General features: G+C 33.7%; 3 protein-coding genes across 3 annotated transcripts in view; 2 read left to right on the top strand and 1 right to left on the bottom strand.

Moving 5' to 3' along the window:
- mRpS33 (mitochondrial ribosomal protein S33) overlaps nucleotides 1-24,899 on the top strand; it is a 321,652-nt gene that overhangs the window by 113,578 nt on the left and 183,175 nt on the right. The gene's annotated exons all lie outside the window — the stretch shown is intronic.
- Nucleotides 1-24,899, bottom strand: part of LOC143238370 (uncharacterized) — a 48,488-nt gene that overhangs the window by 12,710 nt on the left and 10,879 nt on the right. The window contains exons 2-11 of the mRNA XM_076478523.1: nucleotides 12,571-12,715; nucleotides 11,350-11,455; nucleotides 10,469-10,553; nucleotides 9,823-9,959; nucleotides 8,506-8,734; nucleotides 6,768-6,973; nucleotides 4,290-4,402; nucleotides 3,127-3,229; nucleotides 1,511-1,618; nucleotides 319-419 (exon numbers count right to left, since the gene is read on the bottom strand). Of these exons, the coding sequence (XP_076334638.1) occupies nucleotides 319-419; nucleotides 1,511-1,618; nucleotides 3,127-3,229; nucleotides 4,290-4,402; nucleotides 6,768-6,973; nucleotides 8,506-8,734; nucleotides 9,823-9,959; nucleotides 10,469-10,553; nucleotides 11,350-11,455; nucleotides 12,571-12,715 (1,333 nt within the window). The remainder of the gene's footprint in view (nucleotides 1-318; nucleotides 420-1,510; nucleotides 1,619-3,126; nucleotides 3,230-4,289; nucleotides 4,403-6,767; nucleotides 6,974-8,505; nucleotides 8,735-9,822; nucleotides 9,960-10,468; nucleotides 10,554-11,349; nucleotides 11,456-12,570; nucleotides 12,716-24,899) is intronic.
- Nucleotides 14,408-24,600, top strand: LOC143238369 (uncharacterized). Its single transcript, XM_076478522.1, has 2 exons — nucleotides 14,408-14,712; nucleotides 18,829-24,600. Exon 2 carries the CDS (start codon nucleotides 18,845-18,847, stop codon nucleotides 24,425-24,427), a length of 5,583 nt encoding a protein of 1,860 aa, XP_076334637.1. The 5' UTR covers nucleotides 14,408-14,712; nucleotides 18,829-18,844; the 3' UTR covers nucleotides 24,428-24,600.

Below are 24,899 nucleotides of genomic sequence, written 5' to 3'. Positions count from 1 at the left end.
CATCAGTACCCGACTTCACCAATGCTCTTGTAGCTGAAGAGGAGCGAATCTCCGCGGTCATGTTCCAAAATCTAGTGAAAAGCCTTACTAGAAGAGTGGAGGTTATTATAGCAGTAAAGGAGGAACCAACTCCATATTTAATGCCCATGGTTTTGGAATCAGATGTTCAACAAGCACATATGGGTGTGATGGTCGGGTGTCCACTTACTTTTGGCCATGTAGTGTATGTAGTAATTCATGAAGTTAATACTGTTTAAATTTGAAACAATCTTACAAATGAAGGATAAAAATGTTTTTTTCTCAGCAGGTTTAGCGCACCTTTGATATCAATGCAGTGTTCAAGAGCGATGTGAAAGAACCAGTTGAGTCTCGAAGTTTAAGTTCCTTCTCCAAGTCAAGTATCTCCAGAAGCCTAAACACTGAAAAAAAAAAAGTTTTATAATATTAAGATATCTACAGGGTTGATTACGTCATATTAAAAAAAAATCAGTAAGTCACGTGATAATCATAGCCAATATGAAATCGTATTGGAATGGAATGTATCAAAGCTATGTTTTGACATTGTTTATCATTTAGTGAGTAGTAATATCACAGAAAATTCATCATTTTCTAGACGTGTATGCCACAGTTCTTTCCAAATCAAAATATTCACACATCCAGCTCAGAGATTTAGATTTACAATACTGGAATATTATTTGTAACTAACAGTACTGAAAAACAAAATGATATGGATCATTTTGGGAAACTAGGACCATTCAGAAAGATCCCTGCAACGAGTTCAATCTTAGATATGGCAGATAAGGTGTGGCACTTTTTAAAAAGATGATAATCCACGAACACAAAGGTCAGTGGTTGAAGTCCATATGTTCCAGGTAATATTCATAGCATAATAAAGAAGTACATAAAAGAATTTCTATCTGGAAAAGTGAGAAAATTACATTTATAAAAAGTTGTTTCGATGGCATATCCGTTAAAGCATCTCATACCTCAAACAGCTGGAGAATAACACTGGTATTAATACTATTTCATATGAAACATGCCAGTCAAATTGACTGATGTACTGTCTATGAAATTTCGTATGATCAACTTGTTAAAATGGATTCTGAGAAATCATCAGTCTTGTACAATAGATAGCTTAAGGAAAGCATGCACAGACTAGTGGTGTACTATTGATGTGGCAACCTTATGACGAACACTTTAGCAATTACAACTATTATTCTGTAGAATCATTTTCAAAATGAACGATCGTCAGGTACAACATAACCTGGATTGTAACGACGTGTTGAAGCTCCAGTATCGTTCAACAATAACTCACATAATTTTTGTATTTAAAGGAACTGCATTGCACCTTTTTGAGATTAAGGTTAATGTGGTTAAACATCCGTTTAATGTGATCATACTTATAATGTTTTAACTACAGATGCAAATTAAACATTTGAAAGATTACTATATTTTATAAGAACAATATTTTTGTTTAATAAAGCAAAACTTTGTATCACGGATAACTTACTTGTCTCTGGGTCATTTTTCTCAGCATTTTCCAAAAATTTAGACAATACTTCATTTGGATTGCCATATTGGGATCTCAACAAATTCAGTCGTTCTTTCAGACCAGAAGCTGTTAAAAAACAAGAATTAACGTGTTATTAGTTTTAGAAGAAAAACTGGTGTTAATGTGCCTTTAATTGAGAAAGAAGAAAAACAATGGTGTTAATGTTTCGTTAGCGTTATATCAAAAATAATAATTTCCTGGAAAAGGTTAGTTACTTAATCAACTGTAAGTAAACACTTACTAAAGAATAATATATATATATATACAGTGAATGTTTTTCCCCTTGGTTAATTCATATAGTTAGTAAACAAAAGTGTTGACGAATTTATATCCGGTTAATCGCCATGGTTTTGTAACTGAGTAGTAAATAGTTGAAAGACTTGATTCAATAAAACATAACTTTATGTTTGACATAACTTTGTTTTTGACATAGCTTTATGTTTGTGAAAGTTAACACCCAATGTCCAAGAAGTTAGATACCGTGTAACTGTTGATAGTTAAGTTGGATACTATGTAACTGTTGACATTTAAGTTGGATACTATGTAACTGTTGACAGTTAAGTTAGATACTGTGTAACTGTTGACAGTTAAGTTAGATACTGTGTAACTTTTGACTATCGGGTTGGAAACAATGTAATTGTTGACAATTAAGCTGGACACCGTGTAACTGTTGACTATTGGGTTGAATACCATGTAACCGTTGACAGTTAAGTTGGATACTATGTGACTGTTCACATTTAAGTTGGACACCGTGTAAGGTTTGACTATCGGGATGGATACCATGTAACTGTTGAGTGTCAGGTTCGATACCGTGTAACTGTTGAATGCCATGTTGGTGAATGTTGAGGTGACTTGTTGCAAGGAAAGATAATCCACTATACATTTTAAATAAAAATCAATGAATACAGCGGAATGGTTACTTCTTTTATCTTTAACTCTATTACAACGTTTCTCGTGTGGTCATCATCAGGTAATCCGTTGATGATCATATGAATGATTTTAACGTGATAATAAAGTTAAACCAAAAATAAACAATCCATTTAAAAGCTGTATCTCCGGGCTTTTATTTCAGTTAAATTGAGTTGATAGAGTAAGAAAATTAAAGAACAAGATACGAAAGGTTATCACATATCTTTGTTCTCATTAGTAACTCCGATGATGAACCTTGAATATTAGTAACAGGTCATTGTAATTTTGTTGTATAAGATTGACACGTCATAATTATTTGTAATACTGACTTCTTTACTCGACCTGGAGGGCCGACGACATTTCATACAGTCATGGGTCGTTGGAGTTTGGGGAATTTTTATCTCTCCCTAAAAGACTCTGAAAACAATACATTAGTATGAGTGTACAACTCTCGTGCACGAGCCGTTATCCAAATAACTTTTAATAGGATAAAAATAGCACAAGAGAGTTCAAAGCAAACCTGAAGTCGACCTCCGTGTAACGTTAATTGAATCATAGATGGAAGATTGACAAAACCTTTTCTAAAGGAAGGACTTTTTTAACCCTTAAACTCACAATAGCCAGAGTGGTAACAATGTGTCACATAATAGAGATTGTCTCCTTACCAAGATTCTGTGAAGCTATTAATGAAGACGGGATGACTTTTAACTTATTTTCAAGTGTATCCAAATCATCATAAATTTCACGTTTTCTTCTTTGTTGTATCATCTGAAAATAGAACCGAAAAGATAGAAACGCCTCCTGTGTTTCATTTAGCTAACTGTTAAATCACTAAATTGTTTAATATAGAAACTTTCTTCCTTTAAAAGTTTTCGTTCTAGATCGGTTACAAACTATTACAGATTTATTTCATTACACTATGTAACACAACTTTTGTTCTTGAATATTATGTGTTATTTCTTAATTGTTTATGTTGTAAAAGTACAGAAAATGGCCATTATTCTTTTCAAACTTTGCTTTTGTGACATGAATAATGAAATTTAGAAATTAACCTATTTTTTATGTAAAAAACGGGAAAAGTTGCACATTTTCATGTACATAAGGTCTGAATAAAACAACATGTGAATCAAGATTTACATGTATTTATACTATGGTTATACAAAAATGAACAAAAGTGTTTAGAAGTCAGTAGTTTTCCGAGATTTGCGACTGTAATGTAAATCACTTTCACGTATCAATCCCCAAATATAGTCTTCCATCATGTTAGACCAAGATCTCTGATCAAGTCATAAAATCAGATAGGTCTATGTGTTCACTTAGGCAACTAGAACTAAACTGATGTAGTGAGTGGTGAGCCCCTGTATATTTATATTACTATTAAAAGTTCTACAACATTTTAGAAAATTCTTGTAAGTTCTACAACATTCTAGAAAGTTCTTGAAAATTCTTGTAAGTTCGAAAAAATTCTCTATCAGCTACTCAGCACTGAATCTTCTGAATGTTCTGGAAAATGGGTAACTTTAAAAATTTCATTACCCAGGTCACAAAAGCAAAGTTTGAAGAAAAAATAGGTCTTTTCCATTTACTTTAGACATAAGCAGTTGGGAAATAACACTTTATGCCCAGGAACAAGATAAAGTAAACATTTTGTTACATAGTGTTATCGATGCCAAGTGTTTGTAGTTGGTTTCTGAGGAAAATTAAAAACACGAACACAATAAGAAACTTTGATCGTGTTAACAAGCAAATTTCTAATGAATGTAAATCGTATTTAAGAATTAAAATAAAACATTTTAATTTTGTTACAATAGTTATCAGGAGAACTTACGTTCAGAGAAAATGTACTTTTCACTTGAAAGTATGAAGTAATGTCTACATTTTCTTCACTGCGACGACGTCTTTTTCCATTTCGGTTAAGAAGAGCAACGGATATGTCTCCCTCTAGTGATAAAAAGTTTATTTGCATTGTTATATGTTGAAAATATTATGACATCATTACACACGCTTTGTTTCCTTGATTCATCCAAAATTACATAATGGTCCCTCTGTGGCAATACAACCCATAGAATAGCCTTGCTCTAAGACAAAAACAATTGCTTCACGAAGCCTATCTTCGCTAGTCGTCTTCATTTGATATGACAGAAACACACTATTAACTTTTCAGCCACTCTTATCAGATTGGATAATAAAATTTGACTATTATTTTCATAACGCACGAGGAAGCAGAACATGAGCGGTGGACCCTTAACTCCATAGCCCGTCTCACCAACTCACTGGGCCTCATTGTTTGATTTATACGTATCAGAGCGAATATCTCTCTCTCTGTAGATCGCGGGTTCGAATCCCGGTCGCGCCAAACATGATCTCCCTTTTAGTCGTGTGGGCATTATAATGTGACAGTCAATCCCACTATTCGTTGGTAAAAAAGTAACCCAAGAGTTGGCAGTGGGTGGTGATGACTAGCTGCCTTCCCTCTAGTCTTACACTGCTAAATTAGGGACGGCTAGTACAGACAGGCCTCGAGTAGCTTTGCAAAATTCAAAACAAACAAAGAAACAACAAATTTTCTATCTTTGTTGTCTGTACATTTTGTTTTGTGTTTTCAGTACGTAGAGTAACAACAATATTATATCATACTTTTGTTTCGAAGCTATTGTTGGAACATAGCGTTACCAAAACGTAATGGCTTTATTATATATTATATATTGTTAATCTAACTCATTTTTACAAATAATTATTCTATGAATACGCCACGAATTCATTTCGTGAATGTTCTTAATTTACCGATGTTTAACTGCCTCGACTGTACAAGTATAAACCATAATTGAAACACTTAGTAGTCAGAGAAATACGTGTATGTTTCGTTGTCTCTATTTATAATAACAGAATTTGAATAATTGTTTATCGTCATAACTTAAACCTCGTTTGTGAACAAGCAATTAATAAACCTTGAGAAACATGTTTCACCGCTAGGTGCACTAAATAAAATGAAATAAAAACACAAACAATTCATAAACCTTGAAAAACATGATTCACTGCTAGGCGTACCAAAATCAAAACAAAACTGTTACAACATATCTAAACCACTAAGTGGTTAAGTGATAATTCAAAAGTAGTTTGATTTTTTGATATATTTCTCATTCCAAACACTTTTAAGTTAATCATTTCATCAAACCGGTCTAGTAGTGTCTACATATCTGCTTCGTAACTCGTAATAAAAACCTGTTTAGCTTCAAAATCTAGAAATCAAACAAATATTTTGTTGTGGACACTTTGTCGGATTTGGTGTTATATAACACCACTGCTACATCAGTGTGTTAAACCTGTTTAATTACACTGGAACTAGATTTTCGTTTGCCCTTAAAGATCTGTTGTTCATTGAATCAGTTTTAAATATCGTACAAAAAATCTTAAAAGAGCGTCCAAGGAACACGAATTGTTCAAGAACATTCTGTGAACGGATTCATGAGTAGAAGTCCGTTACGTTCGTACTAATGAAAGTGATTACACAGGCCTGCGATAGTTTTATAGTCTAGAACTTTTTGCATGTTCTATGGTAATTAAAATCAGGGGTTCGATTCCCCTCGGTGGGCTGAGCAGATAGTCCGATGTGGCTTTGCTATAAGAAAAACACACACACTATGGTAATTTCTGTACGTTGAATCCGAAAATCATATCTTTTTCCTCCATCACGTACAAATTTTTGACAAACGTCATAACGCAACACATAAAAGAAAGACCCAACATGTTTTCATACCGTAATGCCCCCCCGCTAGTACAGCCTTAGGTAAGCCTAAGGATTTACAACGCTAAAATCAGCAGTTCGATTCCCCTCAGTGGGTTCAGCAGATAGCCTCATAGGGCTTTGCTATAAGAAAAACACACACAATACTTTGATTTGACACACACAGTCAGGATGAATGAAGTTGGATATTTCTTTTGACATCAATGTTCTTCCATTTTTTCAGTTTGTTTGTGATTTTGTTAACGAACGTAATAATAATAATAAAAATGTTCATTGTAGCAAGCGAAATAATAATGTGATATAAGTTTCTTCTTCCCGATTTGTTAAAAAATATTACGTGATAGAAAAAATATAATATTATTTTCGAAATCTGCGTATCTGAATTATGGTAAATCCGTTATTAACACTCAAATAGCTTTTACAAGCCTTAAATTCGAAGGTCTGTTGTTATTTAATGTATAAATATGGTTAGTCGGATATGACGTGTAGGGAACTTTTGTCACGGGGTATGACGTGTAAGGAAGGCTTAATCCTACTGAATATGATGTAACCAATAATTACCTGCAGCAATAAGCTTTCCTTCAGAAAACATTTGTATTTGTTTGACATAAAGTTCGACGTTTTCTTTTCTATTTAAAGTTGGTTCGTGTGGAGTCTCTGAAGACAGCCGAACGATGTCGCCACTTTCTACATGCTTTTCAACTATGATATCTGGTGTGGGTCCTGGCACGCTTCGTCGAACGCGATGACCTTCTTTGTCGCCGGATCTGAAACATTTTAAATTGCATCCGGAGTAAAGGAAAAGTTGACGAGAAACACAACAACCATTTGCGAAACTTATTTATGTAACAAATAGTGTAATATTAATTCAAATAACTCAAATATTAGTAATTATGTTATCAATGCAATACAGTTACGTTATTTAAACATCGATTACATTAACTTTAAATTGCATAACTTCAAAGATTAACATTCATCAGTAAATGGTCTAGTTGACGACTACATATCATAGATGACTTAAAAATTCCATAGCCTTCTATCATCGCAAGTTGTAAATAAATAGGTTTATTTTCTATACTCACCTTCCAAAAGGACTATTTGGTGGTCAAGTTCTGTCCTGGTGGTTCACTGAGTGTTTCACTTACTTGAACTAATTTTATTTTTTATTCAACTGGACAAGTCCTTTCTTAGCAGTAATGTATTCTGACAATTTTATTATCATTTTTTTTACAGTTTTAATTTTCGATAAAATTAGAATATTATATTTACACAACATCGACAGACGATTTAATAACTTAATCATGTTTTGAATATCAAAATCAATGAACAAATCACTTTATAATTGCGGTCGATATAAAGTCGCGGTGGCACAGATTGTGTTACTACTATATTTTGAGATTTTTTAGGCGTTTTGTACCCGGTGTGATACTACCGAAAAATTCATCGCTTTCTAAAAGGGCATGTAACAGCAATTTGTGACCCAAAATATTCATACATTCAGTCATAAAGATGTGTTTAAATGTATCATTACTAATAACAGTATGCAATATAATAAAAAAGAATCTCCGTCAATAAAACGACACAAATCACACCAATGTAAATTATTTTCACGATAGATCCGTTCAACCATTGCATATCTCAGGCGTCTGGAGAATGAAACGGGCACTCTTTCTATTTCTTGGTACAATGAATGGCTCATAGAAAGCATGCAGTGAGAAGAGGTTTGCTATTGACAAAACTAAGCCTTTTTACAGAGGAAATTACGCTGCAGAGCTATTCTCAAAATGCACATTCTTCATAAAGAAATTGATGAGTCTCTGAAGTTGTTAAATAAAACGCACTCAGCCTCTGTACGATTTGTTTGTTTGTTTCTGAATTTCGCACAAAGCTACTCGAGGGCTATCTGTGCTAGCCGTCCCTAATTTAGCAGTGTAACACTAGAGGGAAGGCAGCTAGTCATCACCACCCACCGCCAACTCTTGGGCTACTCTTTTACCAACGAATAGTGGGATTGACCGTAACATTATAACGCCCCCCACGGCTGAAAGGGCGAGCATGTTTGGCACGACGGGGATGCGAACCCGCGACCCTCGGATTACGAGTCGCACGCCTTAACGCGCTTGGCCATGCCGGGCCAGCCTCTGTACGATATCCGTGGTAGGGACAGTACAGCTAGCAGTTAACAATTATTACATATAGAAACCCGAAACACAGGCAGTTTTCTCTTAAACTAACAAGGTATTTTAAAATTACTATAACTGATTCAAGTGAAGAAAACATATATTCTAACGTAACAAACCTAATTACGTAACGAGTTCTATGTTCGCCAAGAGGACTTTTAACCATCACAGAGGGCGACAGTTTGTCCATCTGAGTGGCAAATATTTCGGCGATGTGTCGTTTGAAGTTCCGGGATTGTTCGTTGGTGTCGTTCTGAGAGAACCGGACTTCTGGTATGCTACCATTTGCAAACTGCACCAGGAAAAAAGGGGTAGAGTAAAATCCGCTGAAGTCCGGAGAAGAAATTGCTGAAAAAAAAAAACTGTTCTAAGTTTGAAACCATATCGATACGCAACAGATTACTGTTGTGAACAAATGAACTGATACACACCTTCAAACCAATTGTTCATAATCATAACGTAATTCAGTCTGAAACAGGATTTACTGACTTAAGAGTTATTTTACACCCTGGTGTCTTGAAGCCTGAAAAAAGGTAAACATAAGACAACCAGCTGCAACACTGACATGTGATTTAACCATTGTTGATGTGGTACTGCTTTTATCACTGTCGTGATTAACTGTTACACACATATTATCCTGACAGCTAGGGTTCATCGTTACCAAACGTCGTAGAAAAATAAGTTTCTTTAGACTAACATTTTAAATCATGGATCGTGAAGACAGTTTATTTTGAGAATATATGTTTTAAACAATATATTCATCAGGTAGCCTCTTTATTGTGTATTTATCAGAATAACACATGTGTTTGACAACTTACCTATTAGACAGTGTATTTAATAAACATGTTTATGAAACAATGTGTTTGTTAGAAAATGTAATCTTTTATTAAGTAACTCGCTACTTGAAAGTTGTGAGGTCGAGGAAATTTTGTTTTGTTTTTTTGTTTTATTTCACTCATAGCTACACGACGGCTATCTGCGCTAATCGTCCCTAATTTAGCAATGTAAGACTAGAGAGAAGGCAGCTAGTCATCACCATCATCTCCTACCCTTGGGCCACTCTTTTACCAACTAATAGTGATATTGGTTTTCACATTATAACACCTCCACAGCTGAAAGGGCGAGCGTGTTTGGTTTAGTGGGGATTCGAACCTGCGACCCTCAGATTACGAGTCGAGTGCCTTAATCAGCTGGGCATGCCGGGCCGTCGAGGAAGTTCTAACTAAAAGGAATTATGAGATTATATATATATATTCAACTGAAGTACGGATGGAGTATTGTTTAAATTCCAACTTGTGTTACTTGTTTATTTTGTTTTGGACACTTGTTATACATTAATCATTCTACAAATACCCAACGATCCTTATTCTCCATTAATATTTAATTTTATTTCTATATTTAAACGATATAAAAATCTCCAAACAATATTTACTTACGTGTTTCTTCAGATTCTGTTGATGTATCGTCTGATCTGCCATCAGAGTTAGAGTTTCCACCAAAAAGACCTGTGACAAAATTCTTAACTGTATTCCAAGCATTCCGAAACCAGGACCATATTCCACGTTTTCTCCGACTGAAAGGAACATGAAAATATAAACTCGTTATGTAATTAGAGAGAAAATAAATACAAAAATTCCTGTAGAGTAAAACCGATGACAAACGTCTTCCACTGTTCAGATAGAGTTGTGATATAAACATATAAGATATTATTCTGTTGATTGTTCGAGATACAGAAGTTTCACTGGTCATTAAAACAAGGAAATTAAGATTAGTAATGTAAGAAACTGTCTTATAAATACATTCTAAGAAAAACGAATGAATAGTTTCGTAAGCATTATTAATTTTACATAATTTTAAATTACTTCCTACAGTTAATTCAACGAAATAGTATATTTTTTTATTCTGAGTTCATCACTGAATATTACTGTTTTGTGAATAACTAAGAAATGTGCTTGTTGACGTAAAAATAAAAAAACAGACATGAAGTTAAGAATGAACTGATATTGAAATAAAACCGAAAGTTAATGTGAGATTAAAAGCTCTTTCTGTGCCATCACAAACTCTTCGTTTTTGTTTTCTTACATGTTGGACTTGGGAGAGAGTTCAACACGGTTAACAGTCACAGCGTACTTCAAGACTTCTGATCCGAATCGTTCCTTGACGTCATCTGTAAAAAGATATGTACAAAGGACAACAACGAATTATATTTATAGTTGTGAAATTATGAGATTATCAATAATAATATTGAATCGTTCAAAATACAACAACAATAAATAATGTTTATAGTAGTGAAATTATGACATTATCAGCATTAGTATTCAATTGTTCAAAAGACAAAAACCGTAAGAAGTGTTTATAGTTGTGAAATTATGACTTTATCAATATTAATATTGAATTATTCAAAAAACAACAACAATAAGTAATGTTTATAGCAGTGAAATTATTACATTACTCGTCAGTTGTTGAATTTAAATCAAGGACGTCATCAAAAATACTTTTCATATCTTTAGTTAAGCGAAAAATGATCTACATTCACTTCCTTTGTGTTATTTAACTAAAATACTATTAACGTGTAGATAGAATAACTTAGTTATTATTTTTTTAATTATCTTGAAAATTTAGAACAATCATTTTTGCTTCTCATATTTCACATAAAGCTTTTAGAGAGCAATTTGTGTTAGACCGAAATAGAGAGAAATAGACTGGAGGAAAATTAGCTACACAACATCTATCACCAACTTTATCAACGAACAATAGGATTGACTTTCACGTTATAATGCTCTGATAGATGACGTTTTAATCTCGTTACCGGCAGACTGAGAATCTTGAGCCTTATAATTATGGGCCCATGACATGCGTTACACCAAAGCGTACCTCGTTAATAAATCTTATGATCTAGTGTATCAACTATGGTATTGTGATGCACCCGTACTGATAGTAAAAAGATAAACAAAATAACTTACATCCCAGACAAGACACGTCAATGTCTGCTGACAAAGATATCTTCCCATGAACTTCACCCCACAAACTGCTTTCGCTGTCATATCGAAACGAACGAGTTTCGTACTTCTGTTGAAATATATTTTATATAATAAAAGAATAAACCTACTAGAGGTTGGGGCCGACACACTTATGAAAATATAAATCTCAAAATTTACAGGAACTTCACATATTTCAAATGTTGACCTCAAATTTCACGACAAATTCACATAAGACCCGATGTTTTTTGTCGACACAATTTTTTTTATATTGACGTCACATTCCTGAAGGCAAGATCAAATTTATTGGTAAGAATTGTTTTCTTAGTTTTTTTTTTAATTTCGCGCAAAACTACTCGAGGGCTATCTTCTCTAGCTGTCCCTAATTTAACAGTGTAAGACTAGAGGGAAGGCAGCTAGTCATCACCACCCACTGCCAACTCTTGGGCTATTCTTTTACCAACGAATAGTGGGATTGACCGTCACCTTATAACGCCTCCACGGCTGTAATGGCGAGCATGTTTGGTGTGACTGGGATTCGACCTGCAACTCTCAGATTACGAGTCGAACGCCTTAACCAACCTGGCTATTGGTAAGAAAAGTTAAAAAATAGAATGATTTTCTCGACTGGTTCTACGCCGAATGAATACGGTGGAACCATTGGAAACCCCGGATAATCGTTAGTACAGGAGTGTATGGTTAAAATTTAACATTATCGTATTAGACCGGATAATCGTTAGTACAGGAATGTATGGTTAAAATTTAACATTATTGTATCAGGCAGTTCATAGTGAAAACAAATATTATTTTGACAGATTATGTGCAAAATATTGTTTGATCGCCAAATTTCAAATTTATTCGTAAGTAATCCGCACGCTATTCTAACAGTATCACCAATTTTGGTAATTTTTAGAGCAGCAGTAAGCGATTTTTCTTTCTAATTCAGAATTTTTTAATTCTAAGTTTATGTTCAAAGACAATATTGGTTAACGTACCACATATCTGATGTTTTAGGATCACCTTAAATGACAACATTGGTTAACATATTATAACTCAAATGTACTAGGATCATCTTAAAATACAACACCGGTTAGCATACTGTATATTAATGTTAAACATGCACTGTGTTATTAAACAGTTGAGTCAATACGAGTGTTTATAGTTTAAAGTCGAACGCTAACTGGGAAGCGTAATAAAATTACTTACCCCACATGTTAGACGTCCTGCTAGACGGTTATTGCTCAAATAGTTTAATGAAACGGCACTTAACTCTTCTCCATCGTATTTGTCGCCATGTTGGATTTCGCTGGAACAACCAGGATGGATTAGCTGGGCCAAACAAAGGATATTACTGATGAACAAGAAACAGATATTTAGGGAGTTCATCCTCCGTGATGGTTTGCAAAACTTCTGCAGATTAATAAACAATGTATTTCCTTACTCTACTTAAGGATAGAAACAGAGGCGCAAGTAAAGCCTCAAACCAGGTTATATATATAGAATGTAAGGTACAGATATGTGGACAAGTTCTCAAGGACGACAAGGCAGTCAACTTCTTGGAAGTGCTGAGTGAAAACACTTGATTCGTTATTCAGAATATATACGTGTTTTTTAGATTGGTTCACAATATTTTGATTCAATGGTTTAAGGTAACAACAGAAAGGAAAGGAAATGATTCCAACACATGCGTACTTTAACCTATATCGCTTTTGTCATCAAATTCTCGTAATGTTTTCAACCTGACGTAATTTATTCAATGCGTACGTTCTATAGCACGTTTCCTGTAATGTATGAAAAACACGATACAATGAAATGTGACACAAAGAACCTCATGGAAGCTACAATGTATAGAGATGTCCTAGCTTGTATAGTAGCGACAAAATGAGTCGTGTTTTGTTAAAACAGGAGTAGTGTTATTGAGTTTAAATATACCAATGTAATAAGAATTGATTTCAATAAAGTTTTAAAACACTGAAAATACCAACTAACCCGGTTATATGTTGGTAATTACTACACAATCCTTCCACGTAAGGGACAAGTATCAATATGTCATACTATCAAGTTAGGAGTTGAGTGAAACAAAACTAAGTTAAACAGTTAGGAAAAGAATATACTTGGATGTCTAACACTTTCACGAGAAGATAATACTATGCACATTTAACCAGTAATACCTGTACCAATTTATCAGTTAACTTGTTTTGACTTAGTTTGAATTTTGCACAAAGATGCTTGAGGACTATTTGTGCTAGCCGTTCCTAATTTTTCAGTGTAAGATTGAAAGCAGCCTGTCAATACCAACTACAACCAAATCTTCAGCTATTCTTTTACCAACAGATAACTGGATTAATCGTAGCGTTATAATGCTCCTACGCTGAAAGGGTTAGCATGTTCGGTTATGTGCATTCGAACCCACGACCTGTACATAGCGAGTCAAGCGCTTCAAACATCAGAATGTATTTACAAGTAGGTAATATTATACCAAGTTAACCGGTAAGGATATTGTAATAACTATATCAACTTCCTAAATTAGTAGGGTTTGATACATGATATCGGATGATACTACACCAGCTTAACTGGTTAGCAGTAGGTACTACTATATTCGCAGGATATAGCTGTTGTTTTTTTAAACCAAAACTTCAAGTGAGCTGAACACATTTACTAGGGTTTTATATGTTAAAATGTTATCAAATTAGATTATAACTGGTAAAATGTGTGTGTTACATACTACTTTTCGTGAAGTGCAGGATTATGTAATATCGAACATATATCAGGGAGTATTAACAAATGAATGTAACTGCCGACTGTTACGTGGACATTCTACTGCAAGGGATTGGAGTGAATGCAGTTTACTGCAACTCTCATGTTGTATTTACACATACTTTCTACAATAACCATGTAACACAGTACAGATGAAAGGAAGAGGTCATTGAATGAACCTGACTCTCACTGGTCTTTAAAGACTTAAATCCTGAGAAAGAGGAAGTGAAGAACGCGGTGTTACCGCTGAGACATCTGGTAATATTGAATACAGATAATGATTTTCTCTCCAGATGGCGGTAATGTGTACAAACCAAAAGCTAAAACCAAAACCAAAACCAAAACCATTTATTATTTGCTCTTTGGGCTTGTAAAGTTTGTTGTGCTTAAGTAAAGTCATTAAAGATAAAACTTTATTATGTATATTGCAACATTTAAGATAGGTTCCAAGTAATATACGGTGTTACTGAGTGACTTAAAATCATCACGCTACAGTAGTTTATTAGTACTAACGAGTTGGTTGCAGTGTGATCATTCGTACGTTGAAGTGTGAACTTGAGTTATTTTGTTGTCATTATTACAACAGTTCAGGTAAGTTCTCAGCCTTTTGTTGTAACACTTTAGGTACATTCTCTGCATTTAAGGTTTAGTCTCACATTAGGTGTGAGAAATGTTTTTGAAAGTCTATTAAAAGATAATATTCGAATTCATTTAACAAAATTTAGAATTTTATTGGACAGTAAACATGGTTTCAGTATTGAAAATCTTGCCTTACAAAACTTTTGACATTTGAAATTATTATTTATGTAGATGAGGATAAGGGTGTAGATTTGGTATCTGGGTTTTGAATAATTTCAGTAATTGGATAGAAGAGTGGCTTGATGGTGGAACAGAGTTGTTGTAAATGGAGTTCACTGAAGTGGATTAATGTTGCAAATGAGAATATCTCTGGGCTCAATCTTTAGGACCTTTACTTTTTTTGATTTACATTAATGACATAGATGAAGGAATGGCCAATAAATCAATTAAATTTGTCTTGATGTCACTGGTTGTGAAGAAGATGCTGCTGATTTACAAAAGGATTTAGATAATTTATTGAGTTAGGAAAATAAAGAGTAATGTGTTTTAATTATGATAAAAGTAAAATAATGTGTATTTTCATCATTTGAATTATAAAGTACAATTTGGATATAAATAACCTTAACAGTGTAATGAAAGAAAGAGATTTTGATGTAATAGTATGTAAAGCCATCCAAGCAGTGCACTGTTGTTAGTGTGGTAGAGCAAATAGGATTTTAGGTTGTGTATCCAGAAATATTGAATACAAGTGTAAAGAGGTTATAATTTCATTGTATAGGTCACTAGTTAGGTCACATTTGAAATATTGTGTTTAGTCTTGGGCTCCTTACCTTAAGAAAGACATTTAATTGGTGGAAAGGGTTCAGAGCAGAATGACTATAATGATGCCTGGGATGGAGGGGTTGTCTTGTGAGATCTCTCAAACTGTTTTCTCTTCAAAAAAGGAGAGTTACGTGTGATCTGATTGAGGTGTTTGAGATTGTACAAGTAACTGATAGTCTTGATGCATCATTTGTTTATATTTAACAGTGAGGATAGTAGGACTAGGTAACACAATGTAAATTTTGTAGGAAATATTTTATAATTTCTATTTATTTATTGTTTTTCTTCTTTCTAATAATAATAATAATCAATTTGTTAGTGACTATAAAGTTCTTACAGTGAAATAAATTAAGATAAAAAACGTTTAAAAGGGCTTTTTTATTCAAATTAAACTTTTAAACAGTTTTAGTTTTTACAACACCTTGCTTCATTTTAGCACTAAATAATATGATAAATGTTTATGAACTTGAAGTAAAGTAAATTTATTTCAAACTTATTGTGATCCTTTCCTGTCTCCTCTTTCTCAGTGCATACTTAGACTTATTTTTACCAAATGATTTATAAAGAACCTGTCTAATGAATGGAAAAAATATAAAGGAAATAACAGAAACTTGGTAACTTACAAACAATTCTAACAACACTAATTTCTTTGATAAAGAAGGTTATAGGTAGTTCAATGGGACTAGAGTTATAAAAAGAGTTATATATGAAATGTGAATTACAGTCTGTTGAAATAATAATGAAGAGAGTTAACCTCTTTGTTTCTGTTCGTGGTTATGAAGGGATTCAAATTTATTACAGGAGATTGACATTAAGGTTATGATAAAAATTAGTTTATTTTCAGAAATAATACATCAGACATTTAAAGAAACCTTTTTAGAAACTGTTCAGGATGGTTTTCTACATCAGTTGTTCTAGGAACCTGCAAGAAACCATAATAATTGTAGATTTATTTTTCACTTTTAATCCAGAAATGGTTGAGTGAAGAGTGAAATGTGCAAGTGAATTATCTGTTGCAAGTTGTACACTGAATGATCTGTTGTAAGTTGTACAGTGAATGATCTGTTGTAAGTTGTATAGTGAATGATATGTTGTAAGTTGTATAGTGAATGATATGTTGTAAGTTGTACAGTGAATGATCTGTTGTAAGTTGTATAATGAATGATCTGTTGTAAGTTGTATAGTGAATGATCTGTTGTAAGTTGTATAGTGAATGATCTGTTGTAAGTTGTACAGTGAATGATTTGTTGTAAGTTGGATGGCATATGCAACTGAACACCTGGTCAAATGTTGCAAATTGTTAAATTTTCATGATAAATATGTTTATTGTAGAAATAAAATGTAGTTGTATGTAGAACCTGGGTTAACTCACAAAGTATATAAGGAAGAAATTTAAAGAAAAGCAACATTAATTTAAGAAGTTTAAATACAGAGGGCATATAAATCAGGTTGGCTGATAATATGAAAATAAGAATAATGATTTTTTTTAAACACATTAAGTAAAATGTTAGGATACTTGTTTACAATTTGGAACATTATGTTTAGTCTTTAGTTCCTTACCTATGGAATTGTTGGAAAGAGTTCAGAGGAGGACTGTTAGGATGGGAAATTTATTATACGAGGACTGGTTTAGATTACTGAAATTGAGGAAGAGTTAAATGGCATCTGATTGAGGTGTTGAAATTTGATAAGGGAATTGAGAGTGTTGTTACTTTTTTTTTGCACATGGTGAGAACTTTAGGATAAAGGGGTACTAATATAATTTGGGCAGTAGTTAGCCTTTGATAGTGAGAGCATTAAATATAAGTGAATTTAATAGAATGCTTAATAAATTTGAATGTTAAGGTCCAGGTTTGGAGCATTTATTTATTATCATTATTATAGTGTAATTTAGTGGATTAGACAGCCTAAGTAAATCACAGATCCTTTGTGATTTTAAAATATTTTGTTACCATATAAAGATTTTTTTGACTGATTTATAATCCAACAAAGTGTTGTTCTAAAAAACATGAAAGATAATTTGAATAATAAATGTCCTCAATATTTTCATAATGTCACTAGATGACACTATGATGTATCTAGGCATGAGAAAACAATACAAAAAGTGACATTTCTACCTCGTAATGTCTCCACACAAGAGCAAACAAGAGCTATAATATGTAGGTGCAAAGAGACAATGGTAAAAGTGGCATTTCCTACATGTAATGTCTTTTAGTAAGTCTATTTAAGACATAGAATCATAAGAGCCTGACATGGCTAGATGACTAAGGCACTCGATTTGCAAAATGAGATTTGCAAATTTGAATTCCCAAACATGTTCACACTTTCACCCATAGGAGTGGTTTTATATAACAATAGATCCTAATATTTGTTGCTAAAAGAATAGCCCAAGACTTAGTGGTGATGACTAGCTGCTTTCCCTCTAGTCTTTTATTATTAATTAGGATGGCTATCACAGATAGCCCTTGTGTAACATTGGACAAATTTTAAAACAGACTAAACTAGGATCATAATGTGTTTGTCATATTGTTTTCTTTGTGCTGCACATTTCCAATACCTTACATTGTTTCTAAGTCATATCATCTTGAACTGTGGTCATATCCATTTGACAGTGAGGTATAGAAACTTGTGTAAGTTAGCACAAATTGATGTTTATAGTTTTGTTAAACATGCATAATGAGAATTATTGTTGGCACAAGCATTTGTGTTTGTGGTATTGTATAAGGGATTCTATATTAATTAACAACCATATTGGTTAATTTTGTTAAGGTTTAGAATAAGTGCTACTTTGCAATATTTTGAATTTGTAAGGTCTCAAATTAACTACTTGCAGAATACTGCATAAACATTTACAAACATTTTGACTTTGGCATAGATATTTAAAGATATTCTTTGTCATTAAAAGGTGAAATTCTTCCAACTGCATCAAATACAACACCACCATTTCCTGGTTGTTTAGAGTTGAACATGACACTCTCATTTTATCTGGTCATTTACACAAAATTCCATACTATTGTTTGGTATTCTTGATACTTAGTGTTGTTCCTGCATTATTTAAGTAGATATATATATGTGTGTGTGTATGTGTTTTTACCCTATATCAGAAAATGCTGTTTTATTTGAATCTTTTATGCTAAATATGAATCAACACTGTGTGTTATAGCTTTTAAAATATGAGGTTTGATCCCTCTGATGGCCATGGGTAAGAAAAGTTTTCTTTCTAATGCTTTTGGCATTTTGTATGTTAAATTTGTTGGTAACATTGTGTTGTGGCACTTAATGGTCTACCTACGTTCTTATTTTCAGACTTAGGGAAAGAGTCATGGGTAATGTACCTTCTGAGTACTATGGAGAGAAATGTTCCAAGTGTGGGAAACAACTACAAGCAGTCACACAGTGGAATGACTTTCAGAAGGAAGTTTTGAAACAAAGAGAAGTGTACGTGTTCCTCAAAGATAAATATTACAGATATGTTGGAAATGATGATTACTCCTGTCATGACTGCTTCTGGGGTTCATTTTACAGCAAAGATAGGGAGACGTTTTTAAAAGGCTTAGCTGTTTTTACACAGCAGCTTTCAAATGAATGTAACATAACCCTGTCAAATCAACAATCCCAAACTATGAAGCTATACAGAAGGGTTAATCTTGGAAACAGGATGAATCTTTATTCCTTTGAAGGAAAACCTGTGTTTTTAAAGTTTGTATCCAGTGCCACTTGGTTATTTTGCAGTAATGTATCTGAAGCATTAGGTGCAAAAAACTGTGAAGAAATCCAGAGAGTACCTCTTGAAATTTGTGTTCCAATTGGCCACGACATGGCATGTTACATTCAAGTTTTGTGTTCTGAAAGTCAAAACCAGACTTGGCTAAAGCTAGACAAAACTTTGTATTTAACAAGTCTTGAAAATCGTGACCTGTTTGAAGTGAGTCTGTCATCTGTAAAAGGTAGATTTTACCTACAGAGTATTATCTCAAAACAGTGGTTAACACTTGAAACTGAAAAGAAAGAGGTCTTTGGTACAGAAGTCTATTGTGAAAGGACACCTCTTGAATTTGTTATATCAGAAACAACAGATTTATTAGCTTTCACCATTAACTCACAGGATTCCCTTTTTTCTGAAACTATAACCCCAAAACAATGTTTCAAACTCTTTAATTTATGGTCTGTTAATTCAAAATTTGTAATAAATACCATAGAAAATTTGAGTTTGACTCAATACTCAGAGTTTGCTGCTGCTTTTCATGAGCTTTTGTTTGAGTACTGGCCACTAAAAGAACTGCTTCCAAACCAAACTTGTTTAGCTTACTTAATAGAATATTTTACGAGTCATTACTGTTTTCAGGTTTGCCTTGAAAACTACTCATTAGATAGACATATAGATATCTTTGTAAATTCCCTGAGTAATCTGTTTAACTCAGTTAAGAGTTTTCCAGATTGTGTCCATCTTCTACAAACTTTGTTTCAAGTATGCATTGGATCTGATTCTACTTGGGAGAGAAATGCATTAGGTATTGAAATTGAGTTTGAAAACTGTTCTCCACTTTCTCAGTTTTTAATTCAGTTGCTAGATGTTAGTAAAGCATTTAATTCATGCATACATAATAAATCTTGGCAAAATAATACTTTTCGTGCCTTGATGGACATCCATCAGTCCATTATTGGTTTCTCTGTTTGTGAAATCTTGTTCACTTTTGTTAGCAATAAAATTTGGAGTCTGAAAATGACTTTTGACGTGTTTAATGTTATTTGCAAAAGATGCCAGCAAGAAACACACTTTGTTAACGAGCTAACCCAGCTGGAGGAAACTCTAAAAATTATCCGAGCTTTCAGAATATTCACAGATTCTACCAAACAGGAAGCTCTCACTATGTTTAGATTGATGGATCCACATGAAATGTTTGAAGAAGTCCAAAAAATGACTTATGAAGAAACATCACAAACATATAAAGAAATTATCAAAGAAATGTTAAGGCAGAACCACAAGAAACGTGATACTATTCCTGATGGTAAAATTAATAAAATCATTAAAACATTTGTTGACAAACTTGCTACAGAAAGTGGAAATGTGGATAAAGAACAAACAAACCCAAAAAGTTGTATTAAAAGTGACACACAAATTGTGGACACAGAAGCAGAGAATGAAACTCTTGTCAGCATACTATTGAAGTTATATCATGTTGTATTTGAATCACAAGGTTTTTATCCGGCACCCAATCAGATACTGTCTTTCATTTTAATGGCTTTTGCTAAGACAGGATGTTTTTTACAAGTTACAACAGGTGAAGGGAAGTCCTGTATTGTTGCCATGTTTGCAGCGTATCTTGCTCTGAGAGGGAAAACTGTTGATATAATAACCAGTTCTCCGGTTCTTGCACAACGTGATGCTGAACAATGGCGTGCTTTTTACAATTTACTTGACCTGACCTCTGACCACAATATTGAGGGTATGAGCAACACATCAAGAGTGGAAGCATATGAATGTAATATTGTGTATGGCACCTCCTCTTCATTTTCTGCTGATATATTGCGCCAAGAATTTGAACTGAAGGAAGTTCGAGGACAGAGAAAATTTGATGTCCTCATTGCTGATGAAATTGATTTCATGCTGGTCGACAGTGGACTTCAGCTTACGCACTTGACCCAGTTGACTCCAGGTTCAGTCCATCTTGAACCCATTCTTGCATTAGTCTGGAGTTTTGTTAGTCATTATTCTGAAATAGTTACAGATGAAGGCGAAAGTTTCCTAGTAAGTAAACCTCAACCATTTTATGTTGCTGTGTACAGTTGTATAAAGTTAGATAATATTGTGTCCCCTATTACTCTTATGGAGGTTGTTAATGAAATGGACCATTGTGATTTTGTTAATCAAGGGCTGTTGGCCATTCAGAAGGGAGGTGAAAATTCTGATGTAGAAAACTGGTTGAACAGTTTGAAAGTAAGTGATGTAATAACATTTTTACACTACCTCGAACAAAAGTTTCATTACAGTTTTGCTATTTTTACTCAGGGTAATGAACAAATTAAATGTTTGGATACTGGTCCAATTCAACCTCAGAGAGTTGTCATCTGTATTCTTGTTTTGGAAAATGGACATTGTCAGGTAATGTATAAATCACAAGAACAGCTTTCACAGATTATAAGAATGGAAATAGAAAAGCATCTGGAATTTGGTCAAGAGTCTGATGAAAATACATTAGAGCTACCAAATTATTTTGAGACAATTGTACGTAATCGTCTCTCTTTCTGGATTGAGAATGGTTTCTTAGCATCGCGGATGACTGAAGACCGAGAATATGTCCTCCAAGAAGGAAGAGTGTATCCTGTGGATTATACCTCCACGGGTGTTATTGAAAGTAACAAACACTGGGGTGATGGGTTACAACAACTCTTGGAAATTAAACATGGGTTAAGACTGTCACCCATGGCAGATGTAACAAATTTCATGTCTAACATCACACTTGTTAAAAGATACAAGAAGGCTCTCTTCGGTGTCACAGGTACGCTTGGTACCAAGGTTGACAAGCAGTTTCTTAAAGAGCAGTATGGAGTTGATTATTTCCATATTCCCACCAACAAGCCCTCAAAACTGTTTGAGCTAGAAGGGCTGGTCTTTAACACTACAGATGTATGGATAAATGGTATTTGTGAAGTATTAAAGAAAGAACTTTTTCCAGATACTCTGGGAAGGTTCCGCCGAGCTTCCCTTGTTGTTTCTGAGGATATAGTCACAGCCAATAAACTCTACAATGCAATCAAATTGAATGTTACGAAAAATGTTCGATCATACATGAAAGCTAATGATTTAGACAAAAACTCTATTGTTGAAGAATTGAACATTGGTGAAGTACTTGTTGCAACAAACCTTGCATGTAGAGGAGCAGATGTTAAAGTTACACCTGAGGTAAATAAAAATGGTGGCTTGTTTGTTCTTGTTGCATATCTTCCCACAAACAAACGAGTAGAAAGACAAGCATTTGGTAGGACTTGTCGAAAAGGACAGGCAGGTTCAGTGCAACTTATAGTAAACGTCGAAAGTTTGCCCACATCTTTGATGCAGTTTAGTGACATAAATCTACTAAAGAGAAAAAGAAGTGAGTTAGAAAGAAAACGTTTGCAAATTACAAAACAAACAGAAATGAAAGAAGTTCTGTTAAAAGAAGAACTTTTTGCATTACACTGTAAAGCACTCCATGACTTATGTAAACGTATTAATGAAGGTGAAATCAAGGAAGTAATAGCTTCTAGTTTAAATGAAAAGTGGGCTTTCTGGCTTGTGGCAAATGAAGTGAACGTGCAAAAACTGAAACGAAACAGTTTGATAGCAGACTTGGAGACCAAAATAAAAGGAATGAAAGGAAGTATTGAATCGGAAAAGTTCCTTGTAGAAAATATATATTACATTATAAAGCAAGGAAATGAGAGCCTTCAAAAACTTCAATACGAAGAAGCTACTAAATTTTACACGGACGCCATTAATAAAGAACCTGATTGGGCAACAACTGCTTATTACAACCGTGCACTTACGTATATACAACTGAAAAAAGCAAATTACATTCAGAAGTCAAAACGAGATCTTGAAATGGCTTTGAAGACGCTCCAGAAATACAAGACTGAGGTTGAAGTGACCTATAATTCACTTTCTTCCCTCTGTAAAATAAACAGCGGTAATGATGCCGAGAGTGACTTAACAACACAACTTTTTGCGAGATGCCAAGTCATCAACTATTTTATTAAGAATATACGTGAAAATATAAAATATCTGGATAAGATCAAAAATGAATCTACACATAAATCACCGTTATTGATCCAAAGTGTTTTCTCTCTTGATCCGACGAGAGACGAAAAAACATCGGATGCTTTACTGGAATTTTTACGTATGGGTCTTCCTGTCGTATTTTCTATGGAAAAGAAGATAAGATTCTCATGGGAATGTAGAATCGTGCTGTTGACAGGTTTGACTCAGTTTGCTGTTTGTTTTGCGTATCTATATGCGTCACAGGGTATGTGTAGGAAAACGATTATTACAGAACTAATTACAAGTGGAATTTCAGATATTATTGATGTTATAAGCAACACAGACGCTGGAGTTGAGATAGATATGCGTGAATGGGTGAAAAGTAAAGCATGGAAAATTGTTTTGTCTGTTATGTCCACATTGTCATCCAGCATATCAGGTACGAAAAGTAAAGGCAATTTCAAAGAAATTGCAAAACTGTTAAAGGCAGTCATGTCTTCAGTTCTTAAAATTCCTGTTGCTAAACTGGTAGATATCTTTAGACAAAACCTGAAAGAGATTGTTTGTAATACAATCTACAAGAATGTTTATCAAAGTCGAGAACTGCAAAGATTGTCACTCATATCTACATTTCACAATAGTTTCAGCTGGGAAGATTCGAAGCAAGAAATATTGGAAGGTCTTAGACGTATAGCTTCATCATCTTGTAAATATCTAGACTTAAACACTAATATTAATTCTGTAGTAGTTATGTTAATTGATAGTTGTCGTGGGCAACTAGAAGCAGATCTCGTGGAGCGATTGAAAAATGTATGTTTGGGTGTGTTTCGAAAAAGTTTTGAATCCCCAGACAACTGCGTTGATGCGTTGTATAACACTGTTGAGGATTATAATAGAAGAATAGTAAGAAGTCTTCGAGATCTTGATAATGAATATGAAATTCAAATGTCAACAAATGAGGATCTTTCTCGAAATCGCTGTATTCTAAACGATTTTGGAGCTATCCTGGTGGAAGAATTTGTAGACAATGTTGTATCTGTTATCGACATTAGACTGTCAAAGTTTTTGACGAATTACGTACATTTTATAATGAATAACAAGTTCGGAAAAACGAGATTAAAGTCCTATAATCCAAGCGCTTTAGAAGGGTGGCCCTCTCTTCTTTAAGGGTAAACAGTTTGTTTGTGACTATACTCGACAAACTTTACTGAAACTAGACAGTGATTTTTCCTGTCAGATCTAAGAATATACGTTTAAAAAACTAAGCATACCATTATTTAGCTCAAAATATGTATTGTATATGAATATTCGAAAATCATAAATAAATTTGGAGAACCAGATTTATGAGATTCTTTATTGGTTTCCTTTGATTAAAATATCTACTGCTAAATAAATAAAACCCAAACACAGGCACTGTACAACTTAGATCACATGAAATTGCATATTTCAAGAAACAGTAAATGCAACAAATTACAATCTTAATTTTTCATTAGGCCTAATTAATCTTTTAAATTTACGTGATAACTGGTTTAACGGTCTTCAAATATTTATTAGATTTTACTTGTTCGTACATAAAATAAGTTCTTCTATATTATATTATTTACAGTTCGTCATTAAAGTAGAGTAAAACACTAATAAC

Source organism: Tachypleus tridentatus, chromosome 13 (genome assembly GCF_004210375.1).
Source record: "Tachypleus tridentatus isolate NWPU-2018 chromosome 13, ASM421037v1, whole genome shotgun sequence".
Taxonomy (NCBI): Eukaryota; Metazoa; Arthropoda; class Merostomata; order Xiphosura; family Limulidae; genus Tachypleus; species Tachypleus tridentatus.
The sequence above is the reverse complement of the archived record's forward strand: the minus strand, read 5'-3'. Positions and strand labels throughout refer to the sequence as shown.

Coding starts and splice junctions, on each gene's coding strand:
- LOC143238369 (XM_076478522.1), top strand. CDS start 18,845: ATGGGTAATGTACCTTCTGAGTACTATGGAGAGAAATGTTCCAAGTGT.